General features: G+C 44.1%; 5 protein-coding genes across 6 annotated transcripts; 4 read left to right on the top strand and 1 right to left on the bottom strand.

The window, feature by feature from the left end:
- The first annotated feature begins 7 nt into the window (after positions 1–7).
- Bcdbp5 lies at positions 8–2,085 on the top strand. Its single transcript, XM_001551275.2, has 4 exons — positions 8–337; positions 388–873; positions 924–1,158; positions 1,211–2,085. The coding sequence occupies exons 1-4, from the start codon at positions 111–113 to the stop codon at positions 1,673–1,675; spliced, it is 1,413 nt and encodes a 470-aa protein (XP_001551325.2). The 5' UTR covers positions 8–110; the 3' UTR covers positions 1,676–2,085.
- Positions 2,086–2,748: 663 nt separating this feature from the next.
- BCIN_14g03090 (hypothetical protein) lies at positions 2,749–6,518 on the top strand. Its single transcript, XM_024697142.1, has 3 exons — positions 2,749–3,006; positions 3,222–3,524; positions 3,576–6,518. Exons 1-3 carry the CDS (start codon positions 2,961–2,963, stop codon positions 6,020–6,022), a joined length of 2,796 nt encoding a protein of 931 aa, XP_024552957.1. The 5' UTR covers positions 2,749–2,960; the 3' UTR covers positions 6,023–6,518.
- Positions 6,519–6,892: 374 nt separating this feature from the next.
- BCIN_14g03080 (hypothetical protein) lies at positions 6,893–9,115 on the bottom strand. 2 transcript variants are annotated; one of them, XM_024697140.1, is made up of 4 exons: positions 8,174–9,115; positions 7,229–8,111; positions 7,095–7,171; positions 6,893–7,029 (listed from the first exon to the last, which is right to left on the bottom strand). In XM_024697140.1, exons 1-4 carry the CDS (start codon positions 8,909–8,911, stop codon positions 6,988–6,990), a joined length of 1,740 nt encoding a protein of 579 aa, XP_024552956.1. In that variant the 5' UTR covers positions 8,912–9,115; the 3' UTR covers positions 6,893–6,987. The 2 variants fall into 2 exon arrangements, with proteins under 2 accessions (XP_024552956.1, XP_024552955.1); XM_024697141.1 differs by having other exon boundaries at positions 6,893–7,026.
- A 167-nt stretch (positions 9,116–9,282) lies between these two features.
- Positions 9,283–12,697, top strand: BCIN_14g03070 (hypothetical protein). The gene is made up of 6 exons (XM_024697139.1): positions 9,283–9,503; positions 9,544–10,554; positions 10,604–11,016; positions 11,076–11,262; positions 11,318–11,930; positions 11,990–12,697. The coding sequence occupies exons 4-6, from the start codon at positions 11,131–11,133 to the stop codon at positions 12,205–12,207; spliced, it is 963 nt and encodes a 320-aa protein (XP_024552954.1). The 5' UTR covers positions 9,283–9,503; positions 9,544–10,554; positions 10,604–11,016; positions 11,076–11,130; the 3' UTR covers positions 12,208–12,697.
- Positions 12,698–13,126: 429 nt separating this feature from the next.
- BCIN_14g03060 (hypothetical protein) lies at positions 13,127–15,527 on the top strand. The gene is made up of 4 exons (XM_001551270.2): positions 13,127–13,419; positions 13,528–14,286; positions 14,336–14,510; positions 14,559–15,527. Exons 1-4 carry the CDS (start codon positions 13,329–13,331, stop codon positions 15,001–15,003), a joined length of 1,470 nt encoding a protein of 489 aa, XP_001551320.1. The 5' UTR covers positions 13,127–13,328; the 3' UTR covers positions 15,004–15,527.
- Positions 15,528–16,148: the final 621 nt, after the last annotated feature.

Raw genomic sequence — 16,148 nt, 5'->3', positions numbered from 1 at the left:
ACATCTTGAAATCAAAACAGTTTACCCCTCCCCCGCACTCAAATCATTGATAAAGAAGAAATATCATATTCCAAGCATTTCAATCTATTACATCCACACAATATTCTAAAATGGCTGAATCCAAGAGCACATCTTGGGCAGATGAGGTTGCATCACCCACTATAGAAAAAAATGAGGGAAACCCTTTGGAGGAGGCGCAACTCGATGGTGCTACTGAGCCTTTGGGAGGTGGTACTCTCCAGGACGGTCAATATGAGGTTGAGGTTAAACTCAGCGATATTCAAGGTGATGAAACTAGTCCCTTGTATTCTGTAGAGACATTTGAGCAGTTGGGAATGTAAGTGTGAGCTTCACTTTTGCAGAGACTAGGCTGATCGATCCTACCAGTGATGCCTCGATTCTCAAGGGTCTTTATGCGATGAATTTCAAAAAGCCTTCCAAGATCCAAGAAAAAGCCCTTCCACTCTTACTTCGCAACCCGCCAACAAATATGATTGCGCAATCACAATCAGGCACAGGAAAGACTGCCGCGTTCGTTATCACTATTTTATCACGTCTCGATTTTTCAAAGCCAACTACTCCCCAAGCATTATGTTTAGCACCAAGTCGCGAACTTGCCCGCCAAATCGAGGGTGTCATTAGAAGCATTGGGCAATTTGTCGATGGCTTGACTGTACAGGCAGCCATTCCAGGTGCGGTGGAGCGAAATGCTAAAGTAAATGCAATGGTTGTTGTAGGCACACCTGGTACGGTAATGGACTTGATCAAGAGAAGATCGATCGACGCATCGCAGATGAAGATTCTATGTCTGGACGAGGCAGACAACATGTTGGATCAGCAGGGTCTCGGAGACCAGTGCATGCGAGTTAAGTCGTAAGTCTGGTCTCTTTGAAGTTCGAGTGACATGTCCTAATCAATTTTAGGATGATTCGGGTCGAGCAGATCCTACTCTTTTCCGCGACTTTTCCCGATGAGGTCTACGGCTTTGCTCAGGATTTTTCGCCTCGTGCAAATGAGATTAAGTTGAAGCGCGATGAACTTACTGTGTCCGGAATTAAGCAGATGTTCATGGATTGTCCCAACGAGGTCGGGAAATATGAGATTTTGGTCAAGCTTTATGGTTTGATGACAATTGGTTCCTCGATCATTTTTGTCAAGGTATTTGATGCTGAATGTGCTTTCTTGATAATGATGCTAATAAAGATTACAGCGAAGAGATACAGCCAGTAATATTGCTGAACGATTGACAAAGGAAGGGCACAAAGTTGCTGCGGTTCATGGTGCTTTTGAAGGTTCGGAACGTGATCAAGTACTTGAAGATTTCCGTCAAGGAAAGGCCAAGGTTCTCATCACTACGAATGTTCTTGCCCGAGGTATCGATGTTCAATCTGTCTCTATGGTCATCAACTACGACGTCCCTATGAAGGGCCGATCAGATTCAGAGCCAGACCCAGAAACCTACCTTCACCGTATTGGTCGAACCGGAAGATTCGGACGTGTCGGTGTCAGTATCAGCTTTGTCTTCGACAGAAAGAGTTATGATGCACTCAACCAAATCGCAAATCATTATAACATCGATCTTATTAAGCTCAACCAAGATGATTGGGATGAGACGGAGGAGATTGTGAAGAAGGTCATTAAGTCAAGCCGTGCTGGAACCAACTTACAGTCTTAATTCTTTCAAGTCCAGTTTTCATATGAATCCTTCAATTACCCATATCTTTTTCTGAAATTTACTTGCACAATATTGAGAGAAAAGCAGGCGTTTGCATACATGCATAAGCTCATGTTAAATGGGAGGCTCAATTTCTCAAGGATATTTCTTGACAATAGATTCGCTACAGTGGGCTTATTCTGGGTTGCATACACAGCCGCCAAACATGCTTTCAAAATCTAATCGTGGATGAATCACGAGGAAATGACCATAATGAATGATTTCATAAACAGAAATACCTGCAACGAATGAATTCAGAACGCAGTAAAGATAAACTGCAATAAACTTAGAGATAATCTAAATCTGACACGTATAATAAATGCAATGAATCGTCGAACAATCAATATTACTGGCGCCGTATTTCCGTCTCAAGCTCGAGTAATGACTGGAATAATGAAATATGAGATTGTTGAACATTTTCCACGATACTCGGTAGTTTACGCCTTACCAACCAACCTATTATGAACTGAGACTAGGCGGGTCTACATTGGGGTCTCCAGTGGCAGGGAACCTAAGTGGGTAAAGTAGCTCGTTAATCTATAATTCTGATGGTTATATATGGCAAACGGCCTCGAGGCAGACGTAGCAATTATCTCGAGTGCGGAACACCATTGTCTTTGGCGAAATGTTGATCCGCTTACTTCTTTTCTTGAAGAGAATCTACTCGTATCGATGAAAGGTTGAGAGAGCAGAGACGGCAACGAAAGAACATATTTTTGCTGTACATACCTTTCTACAATCACAATCATCGCTCAACCCGGTCTACGTCAGGTCACGTGGGGATTCAACCTTGTAACCGCCAGGGTTAATTTCTTCAGCGCTTACTTGCAGAGCTAGACAACCACCACCATACAGGTAACGAGGCTTATCATCACATCAAACATGGGGTTAACTATTATGGCAGCGGCTATGTATCTTGAGTCCAGCGGTAGTGTCATGCAGTCTCACACATCGTACCTGAAGAATTGTGACGCCATGTTTATGGCCCATAAGCCGGCTGTTGGAAAGACTTTATTGGTTTTCAAGGTAACATTGCGGGGGTCGTTTGGTGCTGTGTGAACATATCGCTGATTTCTCTTGATGGAAACTTTCTACATCATTATTTCATTTTTTTCCTTCGGTCTTCTAACGTATTCCCTTACAGTCGGGTTTTTTCCTTGCTTTTTTCTATTCCCTTTCTTCTATCAGTATCATCAGTGCCATGGGTTTCTTTGAAGTTTATCTTAGATTCGTATTATAATGATGCATGAGACGCTGGACGACTCGGAAAGTGATTTGTTTCCATCTTCGAGGTCAGTAGAATCTATTTCTGGCTCTTTTACTTCTCACACATATGCCACCTGAATCGAGACCATGACTTAGAGCTCTTGTGTCCAACGGATTGAGTGACTCGAAGAACTATGACCTCAACTCTTCTATCGTCACAAGCATCATGAAGTTTCAATATGCTCAGAGCAACTTGGAAAATGTATATACACAAACAATGCTGATATCCCCATTCCTACAGTGTTTCCCAGAATGGCAATGTTACCATTGAACCTCCTCATACTCATATACACATTCTCGACTTGTGTTAATGCAGAATTTTCTTTGCCATCTCAAGTAACGACTTTCATTCCCTCTTGCGCTCAAGTTTGCTTCGAGTCCTTTGTACAAGACAACTATCCAACAGATGTTTGTGGCGAAACACCCACGTTTGACTGCTTGTGTGAAAATGGTAGCAAGTCTACATACACGGTGGGAGAGGGGGCAGTACAATGTATAATGTCAGAAGCCAGCGTGGGCTTCTGTAATGGAGATGATTCCTCTAGTAAGTCGTTGTCGAGGCTAGCTTCATAGAAGCTTCTAATTCTTCTGGCAGATGACACAGTACTAAAAGCATACAATATGTGTAATTCCGACAAAAATGCACTGCCAAACACACATAGCACTCTTACAGCAACTCTCGTCTTACAATCAGGCTCCGCAAGTATCGTCCAAATTGCTCCAGTGTCAACGACAAGTGCTAGTGATTCAATAGCCACAACTTTACTCACAACTGCACCTACAGCTACAACTATAGCTACTCCAAGCTCAACCACAAATTCAAAATCATCGACAGGGGTACCACAACCGGCAGCTGCTACGAGTGCCAATTCATCACCGGAGAAGAGCAATCCAGTTTTATCTACTGCGCAGATAATTGGAATCGTGGTAGCAGGAGTCGGTGGTGTGGTTTTGGTAATTGGTGCTATATTGTTGTGTGCCTGTATGAGGCGGAAAAGACAAGCAAATCGAGATAGTGGGTATCTCCCATTCCAGCAAGAACCTTCTCTGAGCATCAAATCTCAATCTCACTTCGGTATCCCGAAGCCAATGGCACCATCACCAGCTTCCATTTCAACCCGAGGACCAACACCAATAGGACCATTTTTGGGGGCTCGAATGCCTTCGAGAGGGGGCCAGCCAAGCCCCGATCCTTTCATTCAAAGGAACGCTATTCCAGAGAATATCGGTCTTGCCATGACCTCTGAAAGCCCCCAAATAAATTCATTAACCCCTATAGGTTACACTGAAGAATTATTCCAACGTGGCCCGTCTCCACTTTTGCCCGAACGACCAGCTCTCACCCTTCAGGTCCCTTTCCAGCGAAACCCTAACGAGATCCACACTGCTGCCTATCTGCAGCCATCAAGATTTACGGGCAACAATCGACAGTCTATGGATACACAATTTGAAGATGAAGATTCATGCAGCACAGCTGTAGCATCCGAAGCACCATGGAATGCGGCCTCCTATGGGTCCATATCAAGAGAGAAGAGTCTCCGACAGCCTGACTCCGCATATTATCAATCACCTCGCCTCCAAGGTGAACTCTCGCCAAACGAAACAGAACATATCATCGATTCCTACAAGGATCCTTCAGTAGAGCCTGGCTTCTACGTACGCCCCCTTAATCTCCAAAGAAACTTTTCACAACCTCGTCGGCCCGAGAATGCAATGAAACCTTCTGTTCATCGCAATCCATCTGCCAAGGATCCTCTCAGAACAACCTCATCTGCGCACTCGGCAAAATCCCACAATCGTCGACCCTCTTCAAATGAAGTTGAGAAGCTAAACTCACTCATGCAATCTAACCCCTCATTTCGCCGCGTGCTAGGGAAATCCGCATACAATCCTGTAGGACCATATGATCAAAATCGTACCTCTAGAGCTTCGATAGGATCTATGACATCCTTCGAAACCATGGATTCTATCAATCCTGAGCCCCAAGAGCTTTCTGGCGACACTAACCTTAGCCCTGTCGTCGAATCTCCAACTGACAAATCAAACGTTATCGGTAAATCACCAGTCAAGTACCCCAAAATCAAAGGAAATCCAAGCCAACGCCATTCTCGTACTCGTACCCGCACATCGATCATAACTAATTTCCCCGCACCACCACCAATATCTATCGAGTCACCTATCCGTCCCCCTACCGCCCAAAGTAATAAACCATGGCAAGAAGCCGAGATCGCCGCTCAGAAAACGCGCATGGCATCTCTAGGACTATCACCCGGAAATTTCCTCTCGCCAGTCTCTCACAACTCTGGTATCACTATTCGAAAAAGTAATGACTTTTTCAGTCCCACCGATTTGGCATCAAGGAGTCCTCCACCGCCAATACCATTACCCTTACCACCAACTTCTAGACAGAGGGATGTTAGTCCAAGAACTGTGAATGGAATTGGGAGCAAAAGAGGCGCCCCGCCCCCTTCTTTAAGCCTCTCCACTTCTCCAGAATCATCACAAAAATGGAGAGTTCTTCCCGATACTAATACCAATTCTACTACTTCTTCCCACAAGCAAACTTCACCAACCATCATATCTCCACATTGGCGACCACAAATACTTACCGGAATCTTGAGAAAAGATAGCGTCCAATCCCTACACAAACCAACCACCACCACCGTCTCCTCCAACAATAATCCCTCCCAGCCACTCTCTGTCCCGGCCCACACTTCCATGGACCCCGAAGTATCCTCAATTTACAGTCAAGAAACACGCAATTTCACGTTCGATCCGCGTCTTACACAAATGACTACCATGTCTGAAATAAGAGCTCAGGGACAAGCTCCTGTTGATTCTTCGAATGAAGATATCAATACAGGTACAGATACAGATATGAATGGCAGATCAGTCGTATATACTAAAGACGATGGGTCGGGCGAAACTATTACTATCAATATTGATAGTGATAATCCCAGCGGTTTACCTAAGACACCGGGTTGGCTGCCGAGATTGACGCCCACGAGACGGGGGAATGATTTATTTTTGAATGTGCAATAATGTAAAACATACCATTTTCGAAGGAGTGGGAATATGAGGATGTGAGCGTGAAAGCAAGTAGGAAAGAGGGCGTCGATTCAATGTTTTAAATTTATCAGTAGATAATGTTTTCCTTTATAGTCAATTTTGTACGAGTATGAGTATGAGTATGAGGTTACGCGTCATAAGATGAACGGGATGGAATGGGATGGGATAGATGCTGGATCGGGCATTTTCAGGAACAGACCCCATATTCTTTATTTCTTTTGTTAAAGAAAATACCCAAGTTAGGAATGCAGGATATGGAGTTACAGAATCACTGTAGGAGTTATAGCTGTTATAGGGAGTGGCGTTAGTTTTGTTGTTACGATGTACTTGTAGAAAAGGGCCTGGGGATTTTTTGCATGTATTCAAGTCAAGTCAAACCATGAGACTTGGGGGACATATTTGGGGTCTACTGTATTAGTAGTAGCTATTTAAACCTTGATCTGCCAATGTTGTTACGCTTCTTGTGTGTATGGTATTTTTATTGATGTAGCTGCAGCTCGACGTCAAAATTGATGTGAAAGCATGAATGGATGAGAAACAAATTGAGAGAGTTGCAATGGAGGAATGACAGGAATCCTGACTACAATCCCACGTGAAAACATGAAGCGGAGAAAAACAAGATGGGAGAGCGATGAGAGAGGGATTAGGTTGAAGCCGGGTGACGACCTCGCGAGAGAAATACAAACGCAAATTTGAATATACCGATCAAATGCATTTACCGTCGTCCCAGGGTATCTCATAGCTTCGTAAAATCCGGTATATTCTTCCCAGAATCCCATGCTCCTGTGTAATCACGAAATACGCCGATTTCCCTGATGTAACCATCGGCTTGTATGCGAAAAATAAAAAAGAAATGATAACATCCATATTTCGATCGGCTCGCTAGGTACATAGGGAACACGATAGAAACTTGTGATCGAAATTGTTTGATAGATGAATTAATCCTGCCAGTGAGTAGGAATCGCTGGCTCGACACTCTGCTAATGCAGATATTTTATCAGTCTATCCATCAAATTTTCGTCTATTCGTTCGAGGATTTGCTTACATATTGGTCTGATTCGAAGGGATCATCGGTAAGTAATGGCTCATTCATGATGCTTGGAATTGGTCTAGGTTTCTCGCCTGTGCCATGAAATTAGCTATGTACGACAAGTAATACCGTGAATGTTGGGAACTTACCAGCGAAGGATACACTGCGAAGTTCTTGGATCTTCGATTGTAAGGTCTGTGTGTTAATTTTAACCTTTGGAGGGGAAATTAAAGGACGGGATTCAGCCTGTAGATGTAAGTGTTCAAGGGACTCATTTGGCGAAGGAGAGGTTTGGAGAAGAAATTGTCTCTCTGGATGCATGCCTTGCCTGAGGGCCGAAACATTAAGCTCGCTTTGTGGATAAATCTCCTGTACCGTTACGAACATAGACTTTTTGGAAGAGATGCTTGGGCGCTGGCTAGATGATATAAGTAGAGGGGGGTTATTGAGGAAGCCTTGTCTCTCTGGGTGTATACCCTGGTCTGAAGCAGATAAAAGGGCGTTGCTTTGGGGGTGCATTTCTTGTAATGGTACGAGCAATAGAGGAGTGTCTGAATGCTGCGCAGATGATTGAAGTAATTTCGCATCGCTAACACCCTTCTCCACATCGGCCGCAACATTCATCTTAGGTTCCGTTGGTGATATACGTCTAGGGTTTCTCCTGCGAGGGTACATAAGGGAGGATATTTGGTGCTGGATATCCAAACCCTCCGCTTTGCTCTGCTTTTTTCTGTTAATCAACGACAATCTCGTATCTCTGACAGTGTCAATGGGAGCATCTTTTTCCACCGATGTTGATTGTTCAAAAGTTACTGTTTGCTTAAAGGGTCCGGATTCTTCTACGTAAGTGGCGAGTGGAACATATTTCGTGTTAGCTGCTTTGGTTGCCATTAATTCTTTATGCTTACGACTAGCAATCTCCACCCATGATTCTTCAATTGAAATTGGTGGCTCAGGAGAGCTGTAAGCAGGAACCATGAGTTCTTCGTGCTTATGGCTGGAAAGTTTGGCCCAAGACTCTGTAATCAGTGTCTTGAAAGGGTTAGAAGCAGGAACTTTCATTTGCATATAAATGGGGGCGGATAAAAAGCTACCTCTTCGTTATTTAAAGATTCTCCAAGACTATAAGTCGATGCAAGAGAAACAGCTCGGCCTTTGGACCCAGAAGAAACACTCGTATTTCGAACGGAAAACGATGGTCTATAGTAGGAATTGTCTATAACACCCCGATCCGTAGGAGCATCTCTATAAGGAGACGGCCTGTAATAGGAACCTTTTGGAGGGTCTTGATCAGTAGGAGAACCTCTACGAGATGATTGTTCATGGTAGGTGTCATTTGGAGTGTTTTGGCCTTTTTGATGTGGAGATCGAGACCTATAGGGACTGGAGCTTGACACCTTTTGGGCCGAAATAGAGGAAATAGAGCGGCGGGATCGGCGGAACTGACGAGATCTTTGCGGACTCTGGGAATGAACATGGCTGATGCGAGAGTTCTTAGGACTTCTGGAACGCGGTCGATAGTGACTGGAATATCGACGGGTTCTAGAAAGGGAATGATAGTGGCCGTCAGGGCTTCTGGAGCGGGATTGAGAGCGGGTGCGACGAGGGGACTGATAGTTTCTCAATGGGGAACGAGAACGGAAACGGTCCTCATTGTCTCCCTCTTGCTTGATGGAGCCAAACATGTAGGACGAACCTTTGGCACGAAAGTGAGAAAGGCCCTCGTCGTTGTTTTCCTGCTTGAATGGACTTGAATTATAAGTTGAATTTTTTGTGCGAGAACCCAGAGGCTCCTTATTGGCGTTTCCGGCCATCTTCTTTCCCTTTCCCATTGTAACTAGATTCGATAGATTGTTAATTTTCTGTTAAACGCAAGACTGCTGTTAGTAGATAGAGTAATGGTGATCAAAGTGGCAGAAAGCAACCTGAGTTTAGCACTGTGTCTCCTGGGAAAAGAGAAAGCCAAGACAGGCAATCTTGGAATTATCTTGGCTATGAAAGGTTGTTTGTATGACTTTCAAGGGATTCGAAGAAGCTGTGGAATTAATGTGTTTATTGACGTTTACTGATATCATGGAAAAGACCATAAGCTAGCTTGATGTAAATATCGGAGGTACTTCGGGGGAACCAAGGGTGATGGTCTCTGCCTCTCAAGAGACAAGACCCTTCGCATGGCTGTGGCTGAATAAAGATTTCCTATCACGACTTGTTACTGCCACTGAGCTGTTCACCACCATGAGCATGAGAATCTTCATCCAGAATGTTCATCCGGCATTACCTATCTCTTCGGTATCTAACAATGAGTCAATGACAAGCCTTTCAAAGGTTTGGTTGAGAACTCAAACATCAAGGCCTCGTTTACCTACCTATAGGGGAAAGGGAAGCTTGTCTTGTCACAGAGCCTCAACTCATGTGTCTCATCGAGTACCCAACAGCTACGAAGTATAATCTGACATAATATCAGGTCCAAGTCTACGTCACATTCCACCAATCAACGTATTCTTTGGCAACACTCTACCTGGGTCAACCAACCTAGGCTGCGGGAGCCATTTTATCTCTTCAGCCTTAACAATAATTTTCGCAAACCACGGACAGCTGCCACATCCTGCTCGCAAACCATCCAATTGGAATTGCATGCTCAACAATTGGTTCTATCATGGAAATTTGGCATTTTTGGATTGATTTCATTATGCTTTCTTCGGGGCCCCCCATTTTTACCTTCATAGCTCGCCCCCAATGATATTCATGGACATGAAAGTTGCAAGGCTTGTTTCCAAGTAATCTTCATTTGGTGACACTGCCATCCTCTGGGGTCCTTAGGATCTTACTATTCTGTTCTCCGACGATGAACTATATTTGTGGTTGTCCAGTGCTGCCTTTCCGTTCGCATTTCCACTTCTACTCGGGCATGTGTCTGACCTGCATATGCCCCTCGTAAATGCCTCTGCAAGCCTCACAAGTACGCTTAATGGCATATATGATGCGAAGATTGCGTATTTCTCAATTTCTGTGGCCGGAAACAGCCAATGATAGTAGCGGTTTTGTCCCAGTTGGAATTTTGGGCATCCCGCAGGCTCCTCAGATTCAACGAAGCCAATGGACAGTGATCCATCGTAACTCGGATCAATTTCCTGAAACTTACCAAGATGAATTGTACCAAGTGATACTTTCTACGGGCCTCCAATGGCTAATCTAGCTGATGCCTGGACACTCCCACATCCTAGCGATTCTTTCCCGTGGGTGACCGCACTTTTAGTAGGAGAGAAAAAAGCCGGGGCTGTCCCACACCCTTTGAGTTTAGGTGTAATAACTGCATTCAGCCCTTGACAGCTGGTATTTACAGGGTTTGATGTTTGCCGGCATGCAGATAAGGATCAGGAATCAAGATCTCTGGGAATTTTTTACGTAGATGCCTTGCCAATTGTACTGTAAATTGCGTTTCGTGCCGATTTTAACGACTGCGGCAACATCCGTGGTAAGATCCATCCTTTTTATGGAGTTCTGCCGGCTGATTCTACATCTAGGTGTCATCATATTCAAGTCTCCCGCTCCTATTATGTCCATAGTCATATACTTATGGCGTCTCACCAACCACAGATTCTTGGAACGGATGCTGCGAGGCCTAAGGACAATTTCTTATGCGAGCAAAATCCTTTCCGTTTGAGAATTGAGCCTTTGAATTGAACTGCCGCTCTTATCCCCGGAAGGCTACCTCTCCCAAAATCCCGGTGTCCCAACCTGCCACCTGCATCATCCTAGTGGTGAATTTATATCATTCTTTTCTCATCCTTAATTATTTCTAGCTAATGGCGTTGCATTCATTTTGAGAATTCAGGGAAAATTACACAGCAACCCTGAGCTATCATCATTCTGTCCGATTATATCAAAGAAACTTCTTGGGCTCATAAGGCGACCTAGTACATTCCCTATCTTCATGGCTAGCTGCCCCTTCTCGCTACAGGATTGCTGGTCTTCTGTTTCTGACACTTTTAATAGATATTGCAATTTAGAATCCTGTTGAACACTCGAGGTTTCTTTTGAGTATATATACATGATGATAATCGACAATGAGATAGTAACCGACATGATGAGAATTTCAATAGCAGGCTCAGGCGGCTTGAGCCAAATTATCGCTCGTGAGATCAGCAAGACTGTACATCCACTCATTATCTTATCAAGACAAGTCAGTTGAATTCGGTGCGTTGACATCTTTGAACGGATTTAACCATTATCTTTAGGGTCGACCAGATCTAGAGGCACACGGCTACCAAGTGACTGTAGTCAACTACGACGACCAGGATGATCTTCGTTTTAATCTTCGAGGAATAGATATAGTTATTTCCACTGTATCTGGGACTCCTCAAATCAACCTTATTGATGCCGCCGCGCATTCCCGTGTCCAGCGTTTTATCCCTGCAGAATACAAAGATAAGCTAGGCGGGCGACCAACAAACGACCCCTCAGATCGTGGAAGGGCTGCAAGTATTGAAAGGCTTCGACATTGGGCTCACCACCCCCGTCATCGAATGCAATATACTGTTTTTGGATGTGGGGTTTTCTATGAACGATTCGCTCCAGGAGGTCTAGCTTCAATGGGCATCGGCACTTCAACTGTGCTCGGCTATCAAGGTTCTTATCTCATGGATATGGAGACAAACACAGCAGAAATTGTGGAATATAATACTATGGGTCAGGCCATCTCAGTATCAATGACATCTGTGAATGATGTTGCACGATTCATCGCAGCAGCTCTGTGTTTAGATCAACGGACATGGCCGATAGAGTTCAGAATGCAAGGAGATCGGAAGACTGTAACTGAAATTGTCCAGTATGCCGAAGCTATCAAAGCACGTAAGTGCTGATCTACTTATCTTTGATAGCACCGTTAAAGCAAATGCTAACAAGAGCAGAGCGATTTGCAACAACAGTCATTGCAGCTCCGGCACTAACGGCAAATATTCAGGAAGCAGCCTATTACCAAGACTATGCTAGAGTTGGCCGCTTACAGGAGCTATCTGCTACTGAGGAGAGAAGATATGACTTCTCGCAAGTTAATCTGAATTCATTGGTCAACATCCAGCCAGTTTCATTTTGGAACTGGCTACGAACACATTGGGCACCTCAGTGAACTTTACACTAGCTTGTGATCAAGGACGCATACAATGTCGAGATCCCTAGGATTCCAGTCTCAGATGTGGTATTATATGGCCCGATATGTAGAATCGTTATTGCATGAGATTTTGATCAATCTTGAAGTACTGGACCTGAATGGGTGTAAACATGAAGGCAGAGGAGGTTGATGTGATGTTGTGAGGAACGAAGAAGCATAGAAGGTGTAAATATCATCGCAAGTGAGGATTACACGCCGATTTGCTTATTTTATGAATACTGACCCTGTCTTCTATTCTCCTCTACTCAGGCTGTATCTTAGACATGTTACTCGTCTAGACAAATCTTCTTTTATGAATGTGACGAAGATGATCAGTCTTTTTTGTCCTTGCACTTTGATACCTTGTTCATTGAAAGGCCAATCAATATTTAAGTACCATAGTAATAATGAGATAGCTTATTAGGATTGATGGGATATTGATGTCGTGTCAATGGAACGATCTCTTCCATGTTCTCCAGAAAATGTTGATCTTGATGGTTGTTCTTGGATGTTTAAATAGAGGTAGATGGGGCTATGGAATTCACACACGCCCTTTATGCCCGATCATGACTGTTTGTGGGATAAATCATAAGAAACATGGGAGAGATCATTGATTCTGTTTTCTTGTAGCAACAAAAGACACATTGTGCTCAACGACAGTACTATCCTATCCTATCATTTAATAAGAACAATTTTATATTAATAAACAGACAGGCGCATCAACTTGCTGTAGTAATTGTTCAAGGACATTCATCAGCACACGAGACTTCTATGTCTGTCGTGTCGTGCAAATCTTTGAGCATGGCACTGGATTGGTTATGTGTCATGTGATCTATATAATTCCGACGCTAGCGAAACGTAAACATTGAAACCCCATGATATTGCCAACCAAACCAAAGCAATCAATCACTCAACCCAGCAACCCACGATCCCCCACGAATTCCCCTCTCAAACAACCCTAACTCGAATATCAATATTCATCAATTGACGCGAAGATACACGAGGGAATCACGCGAAATCTACCTCGATCTCCAGTTCTAAAGCGACAATCGCCCCGACAACGAGAAGTCTTAGAAAGCAAATGCGCTACTAGGACATCAATGACTACCCTCGTACGAGCTCGGAATCCTCTAGAAACTCTGAAAATGAGCCAGCAACCTGCGTCGCGAAGAAGGAGTAAAAGATTGGCTGGTGGGTTGCGATATTTCTTACTTTTCGGGTTTGCGATTATGGGAGGGAAATGATGGAAGCTGGTTTTTTTAGAGTGCATTAGCCAGAAATTTGCTGACAGAAGTACAGGTCATGAGGAAGAAGATGGAGATTTCCAGTTCACGCGTGTATCAAAGAAGGCCAAAACTACTGTATCTGTACCGGATCCAATACCGGAGGCACCGCCTGTAACGACGACGGTACCTAGGAGAACCAAAAAGGTAGCCCGCGAGCGCGAAAGCCACAATGTATTACCGGGGTCATCACCACCTGTCAAGAAAACGAGAGCAGCACCCAGGACAAACCTTTCAACGCCGAAAGAATCGAGGGCAGAGAAGGTACAGAAAGCTAAGACTGAAGTCGAACCGAAACGAGTAACTAGGAAAAGTACGCGTTTATCGACTGAGAAAACTCAAAATGGGGGCGGTAGTTCCATGAATGGAAGCAGAGATTACGACAACAGTATCGATATGATTGGTGGTGCACCTTTACCAGAGGAATCGAACAGGTCAACTATAGAAGCTCCGAATAACACACACTCTACCGTAATTGCCTTACCATTTAGCGACACACCAATTATAAATCGAAATAAAGAATTACGGAAGAAAGGTGGGACGGGCCAGAGGAGGAGTAGTTTGGGTATGCGTGGAAGGAGGGCAAGTTCGCTCATTGACAGTGGGTATAGCGCAATACCACACAAAGAGGTTGAAACCTCGCAATTTTACAAGCATATCGAGGATGGATTGCCTGAGCCGAGAAGGATGAAACAGCTCTTAACTTGGACCGGCGAAAGAGCTTTGCCCGAAAAACCTGCGCATGGCGATCCGGATAGTGGCGCAAAATTGGCAGGTCAGTACTTTGATCACATAAGGTTTAGAGACAGGACTAACAAGCGCAGCGAGAGCAATATCTGAAGCTCTTCTCAAAGACTTCGGGAGTAATAATACATTTTCGAACTGGTTCGATCGGGATGAAAAACAGCCGGCCAGGATAACGAAAGTGGTCAAGAAACCCAATCCTAAGAATATCGAAGCAGAAGAAAACATACAGGCTTTAGAAGCTCGAGTAAAACAGTATGGGTTATCTTTGCCGCACTCGAGATATGGGCTAACAATCACTAGACTAGAAATCGAAAAGGCGCAATGGATATCCTTCAAAAAGCCCACTGCCCCTCTTCCACCCCTCTTCCCAGATACGCATGGCGAAGCAAACCCACTTTCCCCCACTCAAATAGATCCTACTCTTCTCGACCCCGAACAATCCGCCATTCTCTCCTTAATAACGTCCTCGTCATCTCTGTCCCTGCGCGAAAACGCCTCGGAAAGACTCAAAACTATTCATCAAGAAATTGAAGGGAAAGTAGATTGTTTCTTGGACGGCATACACAAAATTGAACGATACGCGGAAACAGTAGGAAGAGTCGCGGATAAGATATTGGCGTTGAGTGCGGTGAGGCTGGAGGAGAGAGAGAGGAGGGAGAGGGAGGTAGTGGGGACGAGGGATGTGCCAATGGTAGAGGTGCTGAGGAGTTTGAGTAGAATTCTACCCGAGGGGGGCACAAGGTAGTTTTGCCTGTGTTTATCGGTGCAAGCCTCAATCCATTGGCTGTATAATGGAAAATTCCATAATTACAGGGGACTCCGCTCCGTTCCACTAGAAATTTAAGGCTTGGAAAAATATATGGGTTCAATGGCCAAGTCCGGGAAAGGCCTTTGGGATTGAGATTTTAAGAGGGATGGGAAATGAGTAGAGCGAGGATGGAATGTTCAATGAATGATGATAAAGCGACTTCTGGCAAATGTTTTGTTTTCTTCACCCGTTTTTGGCCATTTTGGTCATTGTGAATTGGAAGAGTAGATAGTAGGCTTGCTTCTTTCTTCTTGAGCTTTTGTTGTACAAATGGATGGGACAGGGTATGAAATACGCAATTTCATGGAGTAAAAGGAACGTTTTGGGGCGTAGGGGTGTTTGTGGATAATAGCTGGCATTGGCATTGGCATTGGCATTGGCATTGGCATTGGCATATTACGATGGTGGCAGTTGTGACGGTGGATTTGATAGATCAAATTAATCAACCATCAAGACATCTAACGGGCTTGATAAAATTGATGCTGAATTGTTTCATAAATGTGGAATGTGCGGGGTATGTAGCGCGAAGCTAGATCGAGGCTAGCTCTTTAGCCTCTACATCTTCACCGTCTATAAACCAACAATTATAATTTTTACTGGCAAGTGTCAGGAATCGTAGGTAAATACTCGTTTTGTCATTGCAATGAATATAGTTCTTTCGGTATTTAAGCCTGGATTGTATATACTGGAGAAATATGATGTTAGGGTATTAGGAGTAGGGAGATGCAATCAGAGACTGCGAAACTGTTTAGTCGAAATTATGGCGCATGGGGTTCGTTAGCGAGTGAGAAAATGGGGGGTGAGGGGAGTGGAAAGAAGAAAGACGGGCGAATGTTTGGTGATGTGGTTAGTTGCGTGGTTGTGGTTATGTATCTGCATGATTTGAATTGTTTGGGAGGCATTGGATTCAGCTGGGACCAGTGCTTTTAGGATATTCAATTGCAAATGCTTCGAAACATTCGATTTACTGGAAGCATGAATCTACTGAAGATATCAATTCCATCTAGACATTTGCTATATTTATATATTTGTATATATATACAGTACTAGCCAAAATTCAACCTCCCATAAGCTCACGTATT

Source organism: Botrytis cinerea, chromosome 14 (genome assembly GCF_000143535.2).
Source record: "Botrytis cinerea B05.10 chromosome 14, complete sequence".
Classification (NCBI taxonomy): domain Eukaryota; kingdom Fungi; phylum Ascomycota; class Leotiomycetes; order Helotiales; family Sclerotiniaceae; genus Botrytis; species Botrytis cinerea.
This window is presented reverse-complemented; position numbering and strand designations above follow the sequence as displayed.